The 23,850-nt window shown below is 40.7% G+C and overlaps 1 protein-coding gene across 5 annotated transcripts in view; it reads left to right on the top strand.

The window, feature by feature from the left end:
* Eda (ectodysplasin A) overlaps positions 1-23,850 on the top strand; it is a 407,507-nt gene that overhangs the window by 372,286 nt on the left and 11,371 nt on the right. For all 5 annotated transcript variants that reach the window (XM_021152870.2, XM_021152869.2, XM_021152868.2 and 2 more), the window contains exon 3: positions 16,079-16,102. In XM_021152870.2, coding sequence (XP_021008529.1) covers positions 16,079-16,102 — 24 coding nt within the window. The remainder of the gene's footprint in view (positions 1-16,078; positions 16,103-23,850) is intronic.

Genomic DNA, 23,850 nt, shown 5'->3' with positions numbered 1-23,850 from the left:
TCAAAGCTGGTTCAGAAAGGATAACAAGGTTAATGATCTTTCTACAATCCAATTTTCCCAAAGAGTATAAGCCAGAGTATTAACTCAACAACAAAAAAATAGATAACTCTTAGAAAAGATTCTTGACCAAACAAGTTTGCCTTTTTGTCTCCATTTCCCACTGCTGAATTTATTGAAATTTTTGAGAAGCCTTCAGCTGAAAAAATATGTATTTTTCTTTAATGCTATGTTTCTTAAACTCTTTTTAACCAGCTATTTATTTTTTCAAGAGCATCTTCTAATATCACAGCTCTTTCATATTCCCTATAATGGAGGACTACAAAATGTATAAAACTTGGGAGATAAAAACAGGAGGATCAAGGTTTCAAGACCAGTCTCAACTACATGAAAACCTATCTCAAGATGCCAAAAACTAGGGATACAAAAATGACTTAGTAATGTACTCCTTGCACAAGCATGAGGGCCTGAGTTTGGATCCCTAGCACCTACATAAAATCTGGACATGGTAGTACATTATTGTAATCTCAGCACTAGAGAGGTGGAGACAATGAGATCCCTGGAACTCACTGGCCAACTAGCCTAACACAATCAGATAGCATCAAGCACTGGTGAGAGACCCTTTATCAAAAACCAAAATGGGGCCAGCAAGGAAACACACTTATCACCAAGCCTGACAACCTGAGTTCCAACTCTGGGGTTCATATGGTATAAAGGGAGGACGGGTAACTACAGATTACCCTCTAACCTCCACACAATGCTATGGCACACGTGTCCCTGTGCTTATACAAGCAGTCTCTCATAGAGAAACTCCAGCAATAAATAAGTGTAATTTAAAAAAAAAGAAAAGAAAAGCATGGTGGATAGCCCTTGGTAATGACCCTGACGTTGGCCTGTGGCCTCTACATGCACCTGCACATATGTCCAGACACGTGCACATATGTGTGTACACACATACATTCAAGCATGCACACACACAACTATTTAAACCTGTACTACTTCTCAATTCATCTTCATAGATTGCATCCTAGGCCTAGCTTGTTTCATCTTAACCACTTGTGACCAAAGACTCAATGTTGCAGAATGTTTCCTTAGCAAGAGCACATGCTTGTCACTTTGAGTATGTCTTTGATAACGAGAACAAACCTATCCCTTATGGAACTTTAAGGCACTATTAAACTTCTGAACTGTCAGCAGTTAGTGGGGCTGGTTTACTGTTGCCCTAACCACAGTAATATTTTTTGAGTCTTTCCCAAACCAAGACAGAAGTGAGCCAGAAAATTTCATAGCTGCTAATAAGTTAAGTCATGTTTGTAGAGCTTGAAACCCAGATACGGACCTCTGCTCTAAAGCATATAAAGGAAATTATTGGATGAAAGATTCAGACCCTCTCACATCAGAAATAATTGAGATTGGGGTGGGATGGAGTAGCGGTGGGATCAACTTGCACGGTCCTACCTCTTCTGGCCCTTTCCCTCATGCTCAGAGCAGATGTTGGAATCATAATCTGGGTTCTGAGCATGGACATTCCATGTGGTTTACATTCAGAATTCTCACTCTTCTTTGAAGCTAATGGCTTCCATCTTCTACAAATGTATTAGGCTTGCCACACTTATCTGTGCATTCTCTGTTTATAATTCTTATGGTATAAAGGAAAATATTAAACTCTTAAGATTTCAAGATTTGAAGACATCAACTATGTGGCTACTTGTTGTTTGTTTGGTGGTTTTGGTTCCTTGGGTTTGTGGGACTAGGAATTGACCCTAGGCTATCACTTGACTGCTGAACATGAAGCCCCCTGCTTTGAAATAAGAAATATCTAGTTCTATACTTATTCATCTGCTATCCATCTCTTTTCTTTTCTTTTATCTCTTTACTGACTGGTATTGGGGAAATTTTGGTCATGCCTAGTCCCTGGTGTTACTCTCTACATAAAGAAAAGAAGACTACCTGTGCAACCAACAAACAATAAAATGTACATTTATTGAGTACTTACTTCATATAGATCACTTTCAGTTATTTAAACTGAAAAAATCTCTATACATTGATGTAATTGTTCCAGTTGTACAGGTGGTCAATTTTGGAAACTATTTGTCTATATACTTGGTACTACGGCTAATTCAATGTAATGGAAGGTGAAGTAAGTTGGAGTCTGAAGAATCTTGGTTCACATCTCCAATTATCACCTCCTTCAGCCATTCATTTCTTCATCAAGCAGTCAGTTTTTAACTCCTATTATAAAAAGAAATGCTTTAGGAACTAAAGACACAGAGGTGAACAATTCTTACCCTCAAGGAGTTAACAATATTGTAAGAAAAACAAACACATAATAAAAGATTATAATCTGAATGCTGGATAAATGGCTTAGAAGTTAAGAGAACTAGCTGCTCTTTCAGAGGAGCAGGGTTCAAATGTTCATAACTCCAGTTCCAGGGGATCCAACACCCTCACATGTACATAAAGGCAAAACAGCAATGCACATAAAATACAAAATAAAAAGATTACAATGTGATAAATGCATCAGTATATTATGGAATACAGAAGAACTGGTATCTAGAAGGCATCTTACAGGGTGAGCAGGCACTGGAAGAGAGTGGCGCTGAAGGGCATTTCAGGCACATACAATGGACAGAGGCAAAAGATGTTGCATGTTGGGGGTGTGCAGCTAAGATCCATGCTGAATTACATATAGTATGGTTTTACTTTAAACCAGTATTAATTTTATTAACATCCTTTTATGATTATACTCTATTTTTAGAAAGCCATGATCCACAGAAAATTGAACAGAAACAACGTTCTAAAATATTCTCTCTCTCTCTCTCTCTCTCTCTCTCTCTCTCTCTCTCTCTCTCTCTCTCTCTCTCTCTCTCTCTCTCTCTCTCTCTCTCTCTCCCTCCCTCCCTCTCCCTCTCCCTCTCCCTCTCCCTCTCCCTCTCCCTCTCTCCTCCTCCTCCTTGGCAAGCATTCATTGTTTACCCTTTCTCCAATGTCACGCGGCAGTATATAGACTTTTCAGCCTAGTTTCTTTCACTTAGCAATATGCATTTAAATTTTCTCTGAATCCTTCTGTAACTTGAAAGCTCATTTTTCTTATTGATGAGCAATATATCCTGTATAGGTATATAGCAACTTGTTTCTCAGTCATTTGTTAAATAATTGTTGACAGTTTGAGTCAATTATGAATAATGTTGATAAAAGGCACCTGTATGCAAGTTGTGTGATCACACATTTCTAGCTCTTTTGAGTAATATTTAACACTGTGATTTCTGTGCCAATTTCTACAGAATTGCCAAACCATTTTCCCAAATGTGCCACTTTGCATTCACCCAGCAGTGTGACGGCAGGACCTGTTGCTTCGTATTCTGTCACAAATTGGATATCAGTGTTTTACATTTTGCCATTTGTGGACTGCTCTCTCCTCATATTAAATTGCAGTTTCATCATGGCAAATAATATCTTTTTCCCCATCTTAATTATCTCCTTTGGTTAAGTGTCTGTTCATATCTTTTGCCCATTTCTTTTTATTCATTCATTCATCCATCCATCCATCCATTCACTTTACATCCAGATTGTAGCCACAGTCCCTCCTCCCAGCCCCACCCTTACAAATCCTTCTCTCCATTACCCTATCCCCTTCTACTTAGATGAAGGGAAGCCTTCCTTGGGTACCACTCCACCCTGGGACATCCAGGCACCTTGTGCTTATGTGCATCCTCTCTCACTAAGGCCCTACTAGGTAGTCCAGTTAGGGGAAGTGGTTCCAGTGGCAGGTAACTAAGTCAGAGACAGCATCACTCCAATTGTTAGGAGACTCACATGAAGACCAAGCTGCACATCTGATACATCTGTGCAGGGAGAGCTAGGTACATCCCCTGCATGCTCTTTGTTTGGTAGTTCAGTCTCTGTGAGTCCCTATGGGCCCAGGTTAGTTGAATTTGTAGGTCTTTTTGAGGTGTCCTTGATCCCTCCAGATTGCTCACTTCTATCTCCCACTCTTCCTCAATACTCCCCAAGCTCTACCTGATGTATGACTATGTGTCCCTTCATCTGCCTCTATCCCCTGCTGGATGAAGCAACTCAGGAGACAGTTATGCTAGGTTCCTGTCTGCAAGCATAGTATCACTAATAGGGTCAGGAGTTGGTTTTCTTACATGGGGTGTGTTTCAACTTGGGCCACTTATTGACTGGCCATTTTCTCAATCTCTGCTCCATCTTTATCCCTGCTCATCTTGTAGGCAGGACAAATTTGGAGTTGAAGGTTTTGTGGAGAGATTAATGTCCCCCTCCCTCCACTGGAAGTCCTGCCTGGCTACAGGAGGAGGCCACTTCAGTCTCCATATTCCCAGCTCATAGAAGTCTCAGCTAGGGTCACCGCCATAGACTCCTCAGAGCCTCCCCCATCCCAGGACTCCAGTTACTCCCAGAGATGCCTCCCATTGATTTCTGTTCTCTTCCCCAGTCCTCTAACACCCACCTCTCCCCACACCCAATCCCCATCCTTGTTCCCCTCCTCACCCCATCTCCCACCAAGATTCTTCCCTCCATTCACCTCCAATGGTGGTGAATTTGTTCCCCTTTCTGAGTGAGATTCACCCATCATCCCTTGGGCTCTTCTTTTTACCCAGTTTCTTTGGGTCTGTGGAGTGTATGCTGTACTTTATGGCTATTAACAACTTATAAGTGAGTATATACCATGCATGTCCTTTTGGGACTGGGTTACCTCCCTCAGGATGATATTTTCTAGTTCCATCCATTTGCCTAAGAATTTCATAAATTCATTATTTTTAATAGCTTAGCAGTATTTCATTGTGTAAATGTACCACATTTTCTGTATCCATTCCTCTGTTGAGGGGCATCTGGGTTCTTTCCAGCTTCTGGCTATTATGAATAAATCTGCTAGGAACATAGTTCAGCAAGTGAGCTTGAGGTATAGTGGGTGTAGCCCACTTCTTAATTTGATTCTTTCTTAATTATTAGGTTTTCTGTTTAGATGTTTGCTGGTTTCTTAACTGGGTTGTCCATTTTTTTTCTTGGGTTTCAAAGCTTTAATTTCAAATATCTTTTGGATAGAAGTAGGTATATGACATGTTCCATGTGTTTTTGCAAATGTTTCTCATGGTTCTTGTTTGTTTGGGAGTTGTGTTTTTTGATACAGTGTTTCTCTGTGTAACCCTGCCTGTCCTGAAACTCATTCTATAGACCAGGCCTGCGTCACTCAAGAGATCTGCCTGCCTCTGCCTCCATAGTGCTGAGATTAAAGGTGTGCATACACTGCCACAGCTTTTTAAAAATTCACTTAAGGACACCATTTTCTGAACAAATTTTAATTTTAAGGAACGCCAAGTTAACTTTTTTCTCAGTTGTACTTCTAATTTTCTACCTAAAAACTCGTTACAATGAGTAAAGTTGACTAGAGGTTTATTATGTTGTGTCATGAGATTTTTATGGTTTTTGTATTTAAGGTTTAAGGTCTGACCCCTTTTGAGTTAATTTTGTGAAAGGCATAAAAGTCTGTGTCGCGATTCACTTGTGTGCATGTAGATGCCCAGGTGTTCCACCACCATGTATGAAAATAACTCTCATTTTTTCTGTTGTGTTGCCTTTTGTCCTTTGTCAAAGATCAGTTGACTCTATTATAAGTCTGTTTCTATGCTCTCTGTGTTCCGTTTCACCTGTGTGTGCTATTTCACCAGTACCACACTGGTTTGATTGCTATAACTTTCTAGTAAATTTTGAATCAAAGAATGGCAGTTCTCCAACTTTGTTTTTATTTCACAATATCATATTTGACAGTCTGTATCTGTTACCTTTGTGTATAACTGTTTGATTCAGTTTGTTAATATCTACAAAGTAACTTTCTAAGATTGCATTTAATCTATAGGTGATGTTTGGAGGAAGTGACATTTCTGCAATATTAAGTTCTTTTCCATGGACATGGGCCATCTTTCCATTTAGATGTTTATTTCTTAAATCAAAATTTTTCCCATATGGATACTCATATTTTGTTAAATCTATACCTAAATGCTACCCTCCTCTCTCATTTTAAGGTAAATAGTGCTGGAATCTTTTATATCGAATTTCAGCTGTTCATTGCTGATATTTGGAAAGAATTTGACTCCAGTATATTAGAGTTTAACCGTGAAACATTATGTTAATTGATATTTAGTTCCAGAAGCCTTTTGTGAGATTTTCTACCAGAAAGTTATGGTATTTGTAAGTAGACAGGCTTAATTCTTCCTTTTACTTTATTTCTTTTCTTAACTTGTCACATGAGCTAAGATTTACAGAATGATTGCTGAATTGTAGTGTTGCGAATGGACATCCCCTACTCGTTCTTGGATCTAAAGGGATAACTTCTGATTTTCTCATCACTGTGCTATACAGGATTTCTTATAGCTTTCTTGATTAAATTGAGGGAATGCCCTTGACTCCTATTGGGTGGAATTTTTCATCATAAAGGGATGTGGAATTTTATTTAAGATATTCTCTACATCTAGCAATATGACTATTTGTTTTTCTTCTTTAGCTTATTGATATAAGGTAGATTAAATAGATTAATTTTATGCTATTCCAGTCTTACATATGAGAAATAAATCCTTCCTGGTTGTGGTCTCAGTACATTTTCTGCTATTTTAATAAAATACCTACAGCTAGAAAATTTATTTTAAAAACTTATAGAAATTCATTTGTTTTGTTTTTTTTGAGTTAGTATCAGCATGTATATAATGGTGGTTAGCTTTTGTCAGCCTGACACAAACTAGAGTCACCTAGAGGGAGATAATCCCACAAGCCAGTAAGCAATCCTGCCTCTTCTCCTTCTTGAATTCCTGCCTTGACTTCTCTTCCAACTGTGACTGAGATGTGTAAGTCAAATAAATCTTTTCCTTCTCAAGCAGATTTTGGTCGGTGTCTTATCAGAGCTACACAGAAACAAACTAGACTAGAAATCAATGCCAGAGAGAGTAGGTCCTTGCCGTGAAGGATCTGACCATGTGACTTTTATGCCTTGGAATGTGTTGTGGGAGAAATGTGGAGAGTTTTGGAGCTTTAGGCTAGGAAAACCATTGAGTGATTAAGCTTAATGAACTGTATCGGGAATTTAGAAGATACTGCGAAGAGAAATACAGGTGGTGGGGGTCTGGCTTGCAAAGCTTCGAAGGGAAGTAAAGACCTTTAACAAGGCTGTTCACATGATAGTTTGGATTAAGAATTTCTGGAAGTAACACCTTTGTTTAACAGAAAATGATATCTATATTTCTCACCCTGCATAAAAAATAAAGTCCAAATGGATCTGGGATCTCAATGTAATACCTGAAAATTTGAAATTGCTAGAACATGCAGGGTGTATGCCACAAAACATAGTCATATGTGCAGGCTTTCTGAATAAGGCACTGTTTGATCAGAAAAAAAAGACTAACAATTGACAACTGGGACTCTATTAAGTTAAAAGAGTGGTCAACATCTGTAGCCATCAGGCAAATGCAAATCAAACCCCACCTTGAGAGTCCATCTCACCCCAGTTCTAGTGGTATGCAGGAGAAAAATAAGCAACAACCAATGCTGAGGGTGAGGGTGTCAGGGAGGAGACTGTTGACAGGGATGGAAACTTATACAACTGCTGTGGAATCCAGCATTGTGTTCCTCAAAAAGGCTAGAAATTGCATCTACCACATGACCTGATGACTAGACCATTCCTGGGTGTATGTCCAAGGGACTGTCTACTCTCCAACAGAACTACCTGCCCAACTATGTCCATTGATAACTCCTTCACAACAGCTAGGAAAACAAATCAGCCTAAACAATGTGCTGGCTTATTTTTTTAAACTTGACACAAGCAGGAGCTACTTGGGAAGAGGAAACATCATCAACAAAAATGCCTCTAAGCAAACTGGCCTGTGGGAATGCCTGTGGGAGAATTTTCTAGAAGAATGATGATGGGAGTGGACCCATTCTATGGCAGGGCAATGCCACCACCGAGCATGTTGTCCTGAGTTATATAAGAAAGCAGGCTGAGCAACCCATGAGCAATAAGCCAGCGAACACCATTCTCTATGGCCTCTGCTGCAGTTCCTGCCTCCAGGTTCCTGCCTTGAGCCTTGATTTCCCTGAGAGTTGCTTTTGATTATAGTGTTTTATTATAGCAATGGGAACCCTAAATAAGGCATATGTCAATGGTAAAGTGATAATGAAAATTTGTGATACAGTTGCACAATGGAATTCTCTATAAAGCACTAAAACATGTAATTGTGAATTTTTTAGGAAAGTTGGTGAAACTGGAAAAATTATGCAGGGGGAAAGGCCTAGAAAGATAAACACTGCATGTTCCCTCTCATTTCAAAATTTTAGATTTTTGTATTTAACTTGGAATATCCAGAGAGCAAGAGGTTTTATAATGGCCATGGGTTGGGCAAAGAGGCTTGAATGAGGCAAACAGTGAGAACTCATGTTAATTAAAGTACAGGGGGAAGACTACTACAGTGGTAAAGTTTAAATGGGAAGGGCTTATAAAGGACAAAGGTCAGGAGGAGGTAGAGACAGGGAGTTAACCAAAACTAAGGATATAAGAAGACATGTAGACATCTCCCTACGTGGCCACCTAACAATATAGGCTGTTACCATTATTCTTGGTTGTCCACCAGAACTAGACAATAATACTCTATACCTGAAGACATTACATACCTCCGTTTCATGACACAGACAAATCAAGTTGAAACTTAAGTAGAAGCTCCCTCCCTATTGACTAATATAGATTGTGTCAAAAAAATGCAATAAAGGCTGCCCGGGGAGGAAACTCATCAATACAAAACTCATCAATATTTTCAGCCATATGTGGACCTTGTACCCTACAATGCCACCTGCCTACCAACACATGCCCACTGGTGTAAATGAATGTTGTGAGCACAGCTTCAGACTCTGTGATAAATTTGAGACCTGCTCCTGAGAAGGAAATTCATGCCTGGTACTATAAACCTGGTTTAAAAAAACAAAACTCATGGAGTTTGCTAAATGAATATGGCATCAAACCACTTTCTAAATATTTATACTTAGATTTATACAGATACACACATGGGATTCTCAGCTTTGAGTAGAGAAACTTTTTATAATGAATAGCAGCGAGTGAAAACTCACGGCTGAGAGTAATTGACTGTTGAGTACTCAGGCCTAAACAATACCACCTCTTCTGTCTCAGGGAACATCATGACCCAAGGGTAGAAAGAATATAAGAACCAGATGATAGGGAGAAGGGCTGTGAAATGCTACCTTCTGGGCATGACACAGTCTTTGCAGTTGTGAACTCAGCAGCTGCAAGTTGCCTATACTGGATCTGCACAAGACTGAGCCTGTCAGCAGTCAGTCAGGAGGCAGAGAAGTACATGAAGCCCCCCTGTTCCCTGGGAAGCTATTGGCTATTTACAGAGGCTCAGGGAGGGGAGCTGTCTCCCGTTGTGTAGCCGATGATGAGCCTACTGTGCTCCAGTGGATCCAATGTCCATGGTCACATGGCAGCCCTGGCTATCATTTCTTCCACAGATCCTTAAGCTATAAATAAGGAATATATATTTGCTATTATTATTTTGAACAAAAGTATTATCTACTAAGTTGAGATTAAATAAAGTGTTTAAGGCATATTTCTTCCTGAAGCTTATTATTTTTAGCTTTTAAAAATAAAATTTAAGTACACCATTTTCCCCCTGCCCTTTCCTCCCTCCAGCCCCTCCCTTGCTTCCTTTCAAAGTCATGGGCCTTGTCAGAGCAACCTACTTAGTCCATTGAGTGCAACTTAGTGTTGCATGTGTGCACATGATTTCAGGGCTGACCACTTGGTCTTGAATAATCAAGTAAGAGACTCATCGCTGGCAGGGACTAGTTCTCATCCTCTCAGCAGTCATTTCTTTGTCTGGATGAGGCCTGTGGAATTTCCCCTTCATGTAGTGTGTCTGTTGGTGTTTCACGTCTTCTATCTCCTTTCTTTAGCTTCCCTTATCTGCTCTTCTTTCTGTAGATCCAAACTTCTGGCCTGTGTCATACTCGTTCTCTGTTAACATTTCTTGAAATCTACTGTCAATAAATTTCCTCAGTTTTTATGTGTTAAAGAGTCCATTTCTCCTGTTTTTAAAAAGATAATTTCATGTGATACATGATTCAAGCTTCTTAGTTTTATTTCATTGATCTTAATCCTCAAATAAAGATAAACTGTGTGGTGTTCCCTAATGGAGCAGACAAAGAATGAGGTAGAAACTCACTTGCCTTAGGGTTATTTTGTTTTTAGCTGTTTGTTAGCCCCATGTCTATCATAAGGCATCCTTTTCCTAATGTCTGCATATGTTAGCAAAGCCTGTCTCATCTCCACTTTACTTTTACCAAAGCAGTCTGAACTACTTTACAGCTGGCTGTCCCACTCTGATATGTCTGTGGAGTTTCACATGTAGAAATCATGGTGGTTACCAATAGAGGGAATGGGAGGATATAGAAATGTTGGTTCTTATCATGAAAGCAACACATGATGATGGTAGTACTCTGAATTGGGGAAGAATAACGTTCTGAAGCATATTAAGAAGACAGATCAGTTTATCTTAAAAGTTATGGAATTGAAAAGAAATTATTGACTCGCTCTCTGTTACTTAGATACCGCAGGTATGGGAACAGCTCTAGCTCACCAGCATTTCCTCTCTAGAAACAGGAAACAGGAAACCTACAGTGACCTCAAAGACAAAGGGATACATGTGACAATTAAAGGGAGTGAACAAAACACCCATGGAAGGAGCTACAGAGACACAGTTTGGAGCTGTGACGAAAGGATGGACCATCTAGAGACTGCCATGTCCGGGTATCCATCCCATAATCAGCTTCCAAACCCTGACACCATTGCATACACTAGCAAGCGTTTGCTGAAAGGATCCAGATATAGCTGTCTCTTGTGAGACTATGCCGGGGCCTAGCAAACACAGAAGTGGATGCTCACAGTCAGCTCTTGGATGGATCACAGGGCCCCCCAATGGAGGAGCTAGAGAAAGTACCAAAGGAGTTAAAGGGATCTGCAACCCTATAGGTAGAACAACAATATGAACTAACCAGTAGCCCCCGGAGTTCTTGACTTTAGCTGCATATGTATCAGAAGATGGCCTAGTCAGCCATCACTGGAAAGAGAGGCCCATTGGACACACAAACTTTATAAGCCTCAGTACAGGGGAACACCAGGGCCAAGAAGTGGGAGTGGGTGGGTAGGGGAGTGGGATGGGGGGAGGGTATGGGGGACTTTTGGGATAGCATTGGAAATGTAATTGAGGAAAATACCTAATTTTTAAAAAAGGGAGTGAATTTTGAAACTCATAAAAAATGATTTGCTGGCCATAGTAATCAATGTTAGAACAAAGAGGAATCCTTATATTGTTGAGAGGATATACTCATTAGTGCTTTAGGAAATGTGATATATTGTAATAATATTATGTGCCGCCCCGCCCCCCCCCCCCCCACACACACACACAAGGGATATGGCAATTGCTTACTAAGCAGAAGTTCTATGGGAGTCCTTCTGTGACCAGAAGTGAAGTAGAAGCCAGGATTTGGAGCATCAGTTCTCTATGTGACCTTTATGTTATAGCTATTTAGAGAAAAAGAAAAATGTGGCTGATCCTTTACCTCACATAGTACAATATAATTCCTGCCACATTAATCACAATTTAAAAAAACATTAAAAAGCTAGAAAAATATCCAAAAATGATACCATGTATTACTTTAGGGAAAGCCCACTAAGCATGAAAACTGAGGGCAGTAACCATATATATTTAACTACATAAAAGGAAAGCTTTTATAGTCTTTGATCCAACACTGCTATTTATGACACATTCTTTAAATATTTTGATAAGTGAATGAAATGATACACACATGAAAACATAATTTTTAAACATTGTTTATAATTACAATTTATAATTGTGATAAAAACAAAGATCATTAATTAAATGCCTTTTAAAACAACAATGTAGTTTGAAAGAGTAAGTAGCAGGGAGACAAAACAGGGTAATGGGAGCAGTGAATGGATCCGAATATGTTATGTACATGTATGAAAACGGCATAATGGAACCATTATGCATAATGTATATTTGCTAATAAAACTTTTAAAAAAGAAATCAGTTGAAAGTATATTTGAAAATGGATATTCCAATGAAACACATATATCTGAAGATTCAAAACTAATATCCATTGGGTGGACTACCACTCAAGAGGCAAAGACAGGAGGAGCTCTGTGAGTTCAAGGCCGGCCAGGTCTACATAGTAAGTTCTAGACCTCCCAAAGTTACATAGAGAGACCCTGTTTCAAAAAAACAAAAACAAGGGCTGGAGAGATAGCTCAGTGGTTAAGAGTACTGACTGCTCATCCAGAGGTCCTGAGTTTAAAATTCCCAGCAACCACATGATGTGATTCAAAACCATCTGTAATGAGATCTGGTGCCCTCTTCTGGCATGCAGGTGTACATACAAACAGAACACTGTATACATAATTAATAAATCTTTTAAAAACAAAAACAATAACAACAGCAACCAACATCCACAAATGACAGAGGAAAATACATGACAGTTGCCTTTCTGAGTCTGAGTTACCTCACCCAGAAGTTTGTTTGCCTGCAAGTGTCATGGTTTTGTTTTTAACAGTTGAATGGTACTTTGTTGTGTAGATGTGCCACAGTTTCATTATCCATTCACCAGTTGATGGACATCTAGGTTGTTTCCATTTCTTGGTTGACCCCACTGAGTGTAATTTGTACTTGCCAAAATACTTACTGTGTGGGGCACTGGAACATGGTAGACCTACCGGGACCACGCCCTTAAAGAAAACTGACTCCCCCATGACACCTCCATGCTGCATTGTTGACTGGCTTGGTCTTCTACAGATGTTGCATAGCTGCAATGAGTTTGTGAGTACAACTGTCCTGTCACATCCAACAAAACACCTCGTGTTCTTACAGTCTTTTCTTGGTCCTCTTCTATGATGGACCCTGGGTGTTATGGGGAAGGGGAAATATGTTAAATAGTTGTGTTAGTTAGGTTTACTATTGTGATGAAACACCATGATGGAGAGGAAAGGGTTTATTCAGCTTATACTTCCACATCACAGTTCACCATTACAAGAAGTCAGGGCAGGAATTCAAACAGGGCAGGTACCTGGAGGTAGGAGCTGATGCTGAGGCCATGGAGGACTGCTGCTTACAGGTTTGCCCCTCCTGGAGGACCACCAGCCCAGGGATGGCACTACCCAGGATGGGATGGGCCCTTCCTCCATCAATCACTAATTGAAAGATGCCCTACAGGCTTGCCTACAGCCCAGTTTCATGGAGGCATTTTCTCAGCTGAGACTCCATCCTTTCAGATGACTATAGCTTGTGTCAAATTGACATAAAACTAGCCAGCACAATAGTTTATGGCTGAGCTCTCCACTAACACTTATTCCCTGCACTTTGACCACTTGTAAGTTTCTGCAATAACCATCCACTGCACAAAAACATTTCTCTGATGGGCTCTGAAAGCAGCGCCAGTCTATGGTTAAGGAGATAGCAATTTAGAGAGCAGTGTGATATTATATCTATTTAGGAAAGCAAATAGTAGGTAGGTTCTCCCATGGAGTCTAGGAGCTCCCCAACCATAGATGCTCGGCAAGATTTAAAGTAGAAATCTTTTTTTTTTAATTCTCTTTCGCAAGTCAGATGCAGTGTGGTACATGACTGCAAATCCCAACACTTGGGCAGAGAGAGGAGTGTGAAGCAAGAGGCTTGCTCTAAATTCTGAGTTCAAGACCACTATGGGATACAAGTGAATTCCAGGCTAGATAGGGTTGCATAGCAAGACCTTCTGTCCAAAAGCAAACAAATGAAACTTGTCCTCTTTCCCTTTTATCACCCGTGTGTTTAAGGTGAACCTGTTTTTAAGTTTTTTTTTTTTTATTCCTCAACTAGCAAGCATGACTCCCGGGTCCCCTTTGAATGAAAAATACTAAAAGAAAAGAAAAAGAAAGCGGAAAGGAAATATTACTGTTCCTAGTTGTGGTGTAGGAGAAAGTTTACTTTATATAAAAGGTAGAGGCAGGGACTTCTGGGAGAGTGTACATGACCCTGAGCTGGGCTACGTGGGGAGAGGTGGGGGAGAAAGGGAGAGAGTGGGGAGAGTCTAGCCAGATGCAGCACCCAGGAAGCCCAAAGGTACAAAAAGAGCAGGTAACCAAAATGCCTGGATTGTATAGGGAAGAGCAGCCCAGTCCCCTGGACTAGAGTTCAGAGTAGGGAGTGGGGAGAGGTATGCCAACCAGGAGGGCCCTGTAACAGGTAGAGACCAAGGGATGCATGGAGAACCTGGTGGCCAGGTTGTATTTAATATGTTAAATAGGCACTTCAGCCATTTGTCCCAGGTTTGAAACCTAACACCCCTATCCAACTTGTAAGTTCTGTGATGATGGTGTTCTGGCACTATTTACTGTGCTACCACCTTCCATAGAGATACTCAGAAAAGACCAACTGACTGGTGATGTCCTGGATTGCCTCAGAATCTGGTGCAACAGCTCTATCCTTTAGCTAGCAGAAATGACCAAAAAGTAAAGCAGGGATATGCCATCTTGGCTATAAGGGCAGGGCAGCTGCAGTAGCCACCACCTTGCTTCTGAGGCTGGAGTAACTAACTGGCCAGTTGGTAGCTAGCTGGTGGGGCTGTGCCCTTTCTGTGTAAATCCTTCCTTAAACAGCCATCTTATTCAAGAACAAAGTGCTTCTCTGGTTATGTTGTTGTTTCTCATTCAGTCATAGCCATCCAGAATGCTTAATGCTGTTTTGAAAAACAACATACAGGAGCCAGGTATGCCTCATGCCTGTGCCCCAGCTCTCAGGAGACTGAGGCAGGTGGATTACAGTTCAAGGCCAACCTAGACTACACATTTAAACAATATCTCAAAAACTCAGAGCACAAATAAAGATGACAACAGAGGAGGGAGGAAAGGTGTGAGGAGACAGAGGATATAAAAAGAGGAAAATCATGATCTTCAATTGCTCCACTGAACCTGAAACATCTTCTGCACACTGCACACAATTCCTACTGCTGCACAGTTCTTTTTGAGAGAAATCTAAACAGACATTGAGTTTTTGAAGGGGCATATTTGCTCTGGGGCCACACTGGAGATCTTCCAGGCTAGAGACTCTATTAGCTTCCTATGAAACCTGATTTCATAGGTGGAAATCTTTCTATACTTTTACAAGAATCAAGTTAGATAATACACAGAAGCATGAAACAAACTGTAGACTACAGAACTGCTCCTAAGGACATTGGCTGTGGTTTAGAGCTAGGCTATATTGGCTTCATAACAGTTTGGAAAAGAATTTAAGTGCCTGTGTCTAAGGAAAGTTATATTCATCCAAAGAAAGAAAAAGCCTGAGTCCCCATGAATAAAAATGAGCTCTGTTGATTAAAATGGCTTTCTTTTAAAACAATACATGAGAAGACACTTCCGACTCTACTACAAAAGAAGCTGTTGACATTTCCTTTAGAGCACCTATTAAGTTATGGCAAATTGTGGGAGTGCATGTGGCCCCACATGAATGTATTACAGCTGCATGCTTCTAATAACTAACAAGTTAAATCACAATAAGGAAGTGACTGCGAAGGAACTACTATTGTTCTGCTTCTTCTATAAGAGCACTGCCTTTTCTCTTCTAGTGTCCCAATCTGAAACTTTGCATCACTGCTTCACCTGAATGCATGACTCTACAACCTTAGGACTTGCAGAATTAAAGGAATGCCGTCCTGAGGTTGTTGAGCTGTGCGTTTCTGGGCATTTCATCTCTACAGAAGAATACCCTTCTCCCTCCTGACTAAAGTGGGAAGAATTGTTCTTTTTCAAGGGAAGCATCTTTCATGTATTTTGTTCTAGTCTCTATAATCAGCAAACAAGGATTTTGATAGATGAATGGTAGATACCTTGGGTAAAATCTGGCCCATGACTATGGGCTCCCCTAAATTTGCAGTACCTCTTACTGGCTTTTTAGAGAATAACCATTTTTAAAATGATCTACTAACTTAATCTTCCGTCTTTTATTTCTAATAGGTCCTGTTAAGAACAAGAAAAAGGGTAAGTTGAGTTTTGTGATTTTACTAATTAGAAAAAAATGAATGAGACAGGATTTTGCATTAATTTCTTTCAACATAGATTGCCCATTACTTCATTCAATCATTCACATGAGTTTTGCACTTTATAAAGAACAAGAATTAGTTCTTCAACAACAAGCCATGGAAGGTAGAATTGACTCTAGCAATACATACAAGTTGTCCTTGTAGAATCATTCATTTATTTATTTATTTATTTATTTATTTGTCTGTTTATTTGTTTATATATTTATTTGCTCTGTGTATCTTCTTCCTCTTGCACTGGGGATACAATCCATAACTTCTGCCCTAAGAATATTAGGCAGAAGCTTTACCACCGCATTCTACTCCAAGCCCGCATTGTGGTTCTTCTTTCTTATTCCTTCTACATATGTTTCCAGCTCATATTTATTTCCTTCTCTTACTCTGTCCACTGCCTTCTTTTTTCTTCTTTCCTTCCTTTATCAGATCAGTTGTCAGGCACTAATGAAGACCTAAGACTGTTTATAGAGAAAAGAAACTCTACCTATGGAAAGGTATCATCAATACATTGGTCCTTCACCTTAAAGCTGTCTTCATTCAATTTCCCAGATGATCAAAGATGATACCTCTTGCTCTGAGAATTTAGCATCATTTGCTCAGTGATAGATATAAGAATCTATGTCACTGTGTTACTCTGCTCCTGTCCTGTTTTTATAGTAGATGCTAGTTGGAGCTATTCACTGTGCTGTCCTTGGTTTCTTAAGTCCACTTTGTACTTAACAAGGGACTTGCTAAGGGCACATGAAGTGCTTGCTTGCTTGCTTGCTTGCTTGCCTAAAGAAGATAATCCAACGAGAAAGCAGCTTGTATTGTAAAGACTAGGCAAATGAAATTCACCCTTTGCACTAGAAAAAAAATGAACTGTAAAATCAGTTTATGTACCTGTCTGTTTCTGGGTTCTGACATTAAAGGAAGACAGAGATAATATGAAACTAATGAGTTTCCCTTTAGAAATCCTTCCTTTTTGCCTTTGTCTATATGATACTGGGAATTTAACCCAGGGCTTTACATGTACTAGTCAGATACTCTATCATTGGACTACATCACTCACCCTCTTATTACTTTCTTTGAATGAGACGTGATCTCACTTCATTGTCCAGGCTGGCCTTGAATGGACTCTGTAGCTCAGACTGACATTGAATTTAGTGATCTGCCCTCATAAGCCTCACAAGTAACTTAGATTATGGACCTTACAGTTCTTTACCAGGGGTACAGACATAGCTCCACTGTTAAGAGCACTCATTGCTCTTATAATGGACTTGGGTGTGGTTCCCAGCATCTCCTTGATGGCTCACAACCATCTGTATCTCCAATTCCAGGGAATGCAGTGCTGCCTTCTGTCCTCCTCAGGCAACAGGCATGTGTGTAATGCACATACAGGCATACCTGCAGGGAAAACACTTAGACACCTAAAATAAAATAAGTAAACATAAGAAAGTTCTTTAAGTGATTTTTGTCTGTTTATATTTATGGAGCATTCCAAACTGCACAAAATGGCTAACTACAGAGGTAGCCTGGCGATCCTCTGAGCAGTAGGGTACTCTTATCACTTCAGGTACCCTTAGCTACATGTCAAACTCATATTCCTACTGAAAAAGAAAAGCTGGGAAAATGCCCAGCCTTCTGACGACCTGAATTGAGCAAAGTTAGTAAACAGCAGAGAGCCAGAGTGAGTGCAGAATCCTTCTGCTCTTTCCTGGGTGCTCACTCCCAGGATGCTTCATCTTTTAAAGAAGTAAATTTGAATTTAGAATATTGGATTCTTGAGTCTTGTTGCATCCCTTCAAGATAGAAATTATAGCTCACGTCATTGCTTAGCATTGCCACCTTCTGTATGGAACATTATTGAGAAGAAAATGCGTACAAGCCTTAACCATCTACTTTATTTAAAAGTGATTTAGAAGCCAGTTAATATGGGTTTCCTTGGACACAGTGAATAGGCACATACTTGAAGAGGGAAATTGAACTGTTCACTTAATTTTCACCCTTTAATGGAATTTTCCTACTCACATAACTCTCTCCCTCTCTTTTCACCTTACCCCACCACCACCACCTCCCTTTACTCAGTTGCTTTCCATTGTTCTTTCAACATTTAGAACTTAGCTGAAGAGGTTAGGGAAATGCCCCTTTGATGAAATTTGGCTCTGAAATGATAGTATTATTTTATCTAAGACTGCACAGGCTTACTTTCTCAGTATAAACATCTCTAGGCTTTTGTATCATGAAGTATTCTGTCAAGTTAGGGAATCTAAAGACAGAATTCAATCTCTTGGCCCAGAGGTCATTTTCTGCATACCCTTCTCTGCCCCTAACTTTCCTTTTCTTTTTAATTTTTTATTAGATATTTTCTTCATTTACATTTCAAATGCTATCCCAAAAGTCCCCTATACCTTACCCCCGCCCTGCTCCCCTACCTGTACAGGGGCATATAAAGTTTGCAAGACCAAGGGGCCTCTCTTCTCAATGATGGCCGACTAGGCCATCTTCTGCTACATATGCAGCTAGAGACAAGAGCTCTGGGGGTACTGCTTAGTTCATATTGTTGTTCCACCTATAGGGTTGCAGACCCCTTCAGCTCCTAGGGTGCTTTCTCTAGCTCCTCCATTGGGGGCCCTGAGGGGCTTCCTTGTCCAAGTGTTGAGAATCGAAGAGGGCCAGCTGCAGAAACAGATTTCAGCACAGGCTTTTTCTCAGATGCCTTCTAAATTTTCATAAGGGATCACTCTCTGTTTGCACTGCAACCATTATTCTCTTAGACTAGAGGAGACTCTGGATGTAGTTCTTCTAAAATGACATTAAACAATTATAAGGGACACACATTCTTGGAGCTGAAGTTTGTGATACCCACAGCACCCTTAGCTGGAAAATCTCTGTGGAGCCTGGAAATGCTGCTACCCAGCACATCCAACTTCTGTGTCTACTCCATCTGTGTTTTTGTGTCAACTTCTTTGTCTCTTCCAACTGGAAAATAAGGAGGGAGGCAGACACTTTACATCCAGGCTTTGGAAGTTTTCCCAGCTGACATTGGTTCAGTCTTTCTTGTGGAACCTCAGTCTCAAGAAGAGACATAAAGCACCAAGGCCAAGCTCCTTGTTCTTGGGTTCCGAGTGCCTGTGTGGAAGGACTGGAGTTTACATCCTTATCTCCAGAGTCCAGATCCTGTGTTATTTCCACTATACTAACTAGAATTGAAATTTGGGTGCCGAATAAGCCTGATTTGGAAGCTACACAAATTCAAAAGGAGATGGTTTTCCTATTCAGCATCTTAAAATTGGCTAGATCGAGAAACTGGGCAGATCCCATCTTAACCACTAAGCTCGGGGCCTCTAAGTCTTTAAGGCCCTATATAGGCCCTCTTGAAGAAACGCTCTCAGGACTACTCTTTCTTCTCTGAAGAGGGAGTCTGTGATGGTTTATATATTCTTGGACCAGAGAGTGGCACCATTTGGAGGTGTGGCCTTGTTGAAATAGGTGTGACCTGGTTGGAATGGGTGTGTCACTGTGTGTGGGGGTATAAGATCCTCACCCTAGTTGCCTAGAAGTCAGTCTTCCACTAGCAGCCTTTGGATGAAGACATAGAACTCTAGCTTCTCCTGCACCATGGCTGCCTGGATGCTGCCATGCTCCCACCTTGATGATAATGGACTGAACCTCTGAACCTGTAAGCCAGCCCCAATTAAATGTTGTTTTTATAAGACTTGACTTGGTCATGGTGTCTGTTCACAGCAGCAAAACCCTAACTAAAACAGAAGTTGGTACCAGGGCCTGGGGTATTGCTGTGATAGGCCTGACCATGCTTTTATTTGAAAGAATGTGGATTTGGGGACTTTGGATTTGGAAAGCAGTGGAATGCTTTAAATGGGGCTTAATGGGTCATCCTAGTAGGAATATGGAAGACTTTGTTGCTGGGAGTAATTTGAACTGTGTTGACCTGGCCCAAGAGATTTCAAAGGAGAAGAATTTCAGAATGTGGCATAAAGACTGGTTTTGTGGTATTTTGGTAAAGAATGTGGCTACTTTTTGCCCTTGTCTGAAAAGTCTGTCTGAGACTAAGGTGAAGAGACTTGGATTAATTGCATTGTCAAAGGAAGTTTCAAAAAAGCCCAGCAGAGACTTTGTTCTCTGGTTAACTCTTATGAGGAGAAGTTTGAACAAGCATAGCAAGCTTAGAAAGGAAAAATATAAATTATATGGTTCGAGTATTAAAGGAAAACCAGGAAGTGAAATGGAGCAAAATCTTGTGTTCTAGGAGATAACAGATTAAGGGAGTAGGACCTTGGGGCAAGATCCTACCCAGCTAAATTTAGATCCAGGCATGGTGGTACACACCTTTAATCTCAGGAAACAGGCATGCTGATCTCTGCATTCAAGGTCAATCTGCAGAGCAAGATCCAGGATAGCCAAGCTTAGGCAGTGAAGGGTTTAGAAAACATAAAGCCAGTGATAATGTAATAGTATAGAGGGGTCATGTTCTAGTTCCTGCAAGCAGCAGAACTCGGCAGCTTCAGCCATGTGGCTCTGGCTCTAGAGTTAAGAATGGAAAGAACTACTGGGACAATTGAAGCTGGTTAGCTGGAGCTAAGAAATTAAGAAGAGACCAGCATCACTAAGGTGAAATCTTCTGGGAATTGTTTTCTGGGAGCACAAAGAAGCTGTGTTCCAGAGATAGCCAAGGTTGTACCTCATGCTGCAGCTGGATTTGGCAATGTGTAAGAGTCACCCAGGTGGTACTTGTTTTGAAGGCATGAAGATGCCATGAAGAACAGCTGAGGTTTGGCACTGTGAGAGGTCATGGAAGGCCATTGGAGAAGGTGTAGCCTCAGCTGTAGTTGATGGCCCAGGACGAAGAGGTCATGCAAAAGATTTGAGGCTTGGCACCATGAAGAGAGCCTATGAGGGGATATTGGTGAAGCCTAGTTGGAGTGGAATACCCCAGTGTATTGGAGATGTCAGTAACATGGGATGATCACCAAGAACAGCAGCCATAGTGGAGTAGATCAACCTGAGCATAGAGTGCTACAGAGGGCAGAGATGGAGAAGTGATGCCAGACCTTATGAGGAGTCCAAAAGATCAAGTGGAATCCCAGACACTGAAACAAGAAGCTGTAACATTGAAATTGCCTTGGAGACTCAAAGATGTTAAAGATGCCAGAGCCATGGGATACATGCTGAGGAAAGCTGCTAACAGAAAGTGGAACCAGCCCAGGAGAAAGCGGTTTGTTGCAATCAACAAAAATGAAAAAGGAGTGGAGATCTGAAGACTGCTTTGACATCAGCCATGGAGATGCAGAGTTTGGAGTTTGCCTAGCTGGTTTCCTATCGTTCTTTGGGGATTACAGTTAAGTGATTGGATGAATCTCAGAAGAGACCTTGAACTTTGGATTTTTAACATTGTTGGGACTGCTATAGACTATGAGGACTTTGAAAGTTGGACTAAATGCATTTGCATTATGCTATGTTTAAGTATGGCCCCCCCATAGACTCATGTTTTTGAACAAGTCTATGAGGGCCAAGGAGTGGAATGTGACGGTTTGTGTATTCTTGGGCCAGGGAGTGGCACCATTTGGAGGTGTGACCTGGTTGGAGTAGATATGCCTCTATGGGTGTGGGTTTAAGATCCTCACCCTAGTTGCCTAGGAGTCAGTCTTCCACTAGCAGCCTTTGGATGAAGACATAGAAGTCTCAGGTCTGCCTGTGCCATGCCTTCCTGGATACTGCCATGCTCTCACCTTGATGATAATAGACTGAACCTCTGAGCCTGTAAGCCAGCCCCAATTAAATTTTATAAGACTGCCTTGGTCATGGTATCTGTTCACAGCAGTAAAACCCTAAGACAAGGTCCCATTCTGACCCACTGTTTCATTCCAAATGAGCATGTAGTTAGATGCGGATAGCTGGCCTCTTTGTGGGCCTTTCTTGGATTCATGGTGGGTTTTTTAGATACATAGAATTATTCTGTTTTCTATTTTTTAACTTTTATTGATTCGTTGTGAATTTCACATCATTCACTCTAGTCCCACCCATCTTCTGCCCCTCCGTATCCACCTTCTGCCCTTGTAACCTCCCCACAAAAGAAACCAAACAAGCAAACATCTCTCCATTGTGTCACATAGTCTGCCCTTTTACCCAGCTTTGCTTGCAAATGATCATTGCAGTGTGTCATTGGTCTGCTTTGAGGCCTCTGGGTGAGGTTTATTATTCTTAAAAGGGGGGTTGATAAGTCAGGACAGAATTCACTAAACTAAAATATCTAAGGAATGAGTTGTTTAAAGGGAAGCTGATTTGGTTGTCATTGTTTTGTTGTTGCTGTTGTTTGATTTGGGGATTTCATTTGTTTGTCAACATAATACAAGTCAAAGTTATTTGAGAAGCAGAACCACAATTGAGAAAAAAAAAATGCCTCCATCAGATTGTCAGTAGGCAACTCTGTGGGGCATTTTCTTGACCAACGATAGGTTTGTGTAGGCCCTGTGTAGGCCCATTCATGGTGGATAGTGACACCCCCTGGGCAGGTGGTTGTATAAGAAAGCAGGCTGAACAAGCCATGGGGAGCAAGCCAGTAAGTCAGGAAGCCAGAAGTCTTCCTCTGTACTCTCTGCTTCAGTTCCTGCCTTGAGCTGCTACTTTGTCTTCCCTCAAAGGACTGTGACTCAGTGTATATAAGCAAAAAAGAAACAAAACAAACAAAACCGCACCTTCTTTCCTAAGTTGTTTTTGGTCATGGTGTTTATTGTAGAAACTCTAAGACAAAAAGGTAAAGAAATTTATATTTGAAATTGAGAAACTGTCTCAGGAGAGGACATTGTAAAAGATTTCCAATCCTGGGACTCCCATTAAAATTCTAAGACAGGAGAAATTAGAGAAAGAAGCCTACCCATGACCACTTATAGTCCTTTGGTTAGCCTGCTCAAAAGAGAACAAGTCTATAGGAGGAACAGTTATGATCCACTTACCATGACTACAGTCTAGAGGAACTGTTAGAAGGACTAGAATATGAAATGGGAGGGCTGAGATTGTTCTGGAAAGACAGTGAGAGAGAAAGGAGGAAAGGTTGGTAGACAGGATATAGTAGTGCATTTGAAAATACAGCCTCTAAAGAAAATCTCGGGGAAGGTGGATTGTTTGGCCTGCAATGATAGAAATTGATAGGTAACCTAATATCTTTGAGCATATGAGGTTTTATGTACATGGTGCTAACTAGTTTTCTCTAGCTACACAAAGAATAGAATAAAATTTCAAACGGCCACAGGAGGGATTTCAGTTAAATATACCAAAGAACTTCCTAACCGTGAGCAGTGAGGGGTGATCAACACTGGAACATGTAACCAAGAGAGTTTGCAAAATTTCTGTTCTCAGTGATCTTTAAAAATAGAGTTTAGAGAGGTCAGCTGAGAAAGCAGAGCCTGCTGCCTCTGTCAGGTTTGTCTGCCTGTGATTCCTTCTTGTCTGTTGTTTCTTGATATCTTCAGTCTCTCACCCTATCTCTCCACCTCCATTTCCAAAACTCCTTCCCACTCCTCTTTTCAGCCAGTGTTGCCCCTATCCATCCCCATGTCGTGCACACCTGACTCCTGACAAATCTTCCTGGAGCTGATGGTGTTCCTGAGATCAGACTTCCACTATCCTTTGGTTAATAGTAGCAAGTCTGTGCAATTGAACAGCTAAATGAAGTCCTGCACTTCATTTTATTAC

This window comes from Mus caroli, unplaced genomic scaffold (assembly GCF_978045245.1).
Source record: "Mus caroli unplaced genomic scaffold, Mus_caroli_1 scaffold_5, whole genome shotgun sequence".
NCBI lineage: Eukaryota > Metazoa > Chordata > Mammalia > Rodentia > Muridae > Mus > Mus caroli.
The sequence above is the reverse complement of the archived record's forward strand: the minus strand, read 5'-3'. Positions and strand labels throughout refer to the sequence as shown.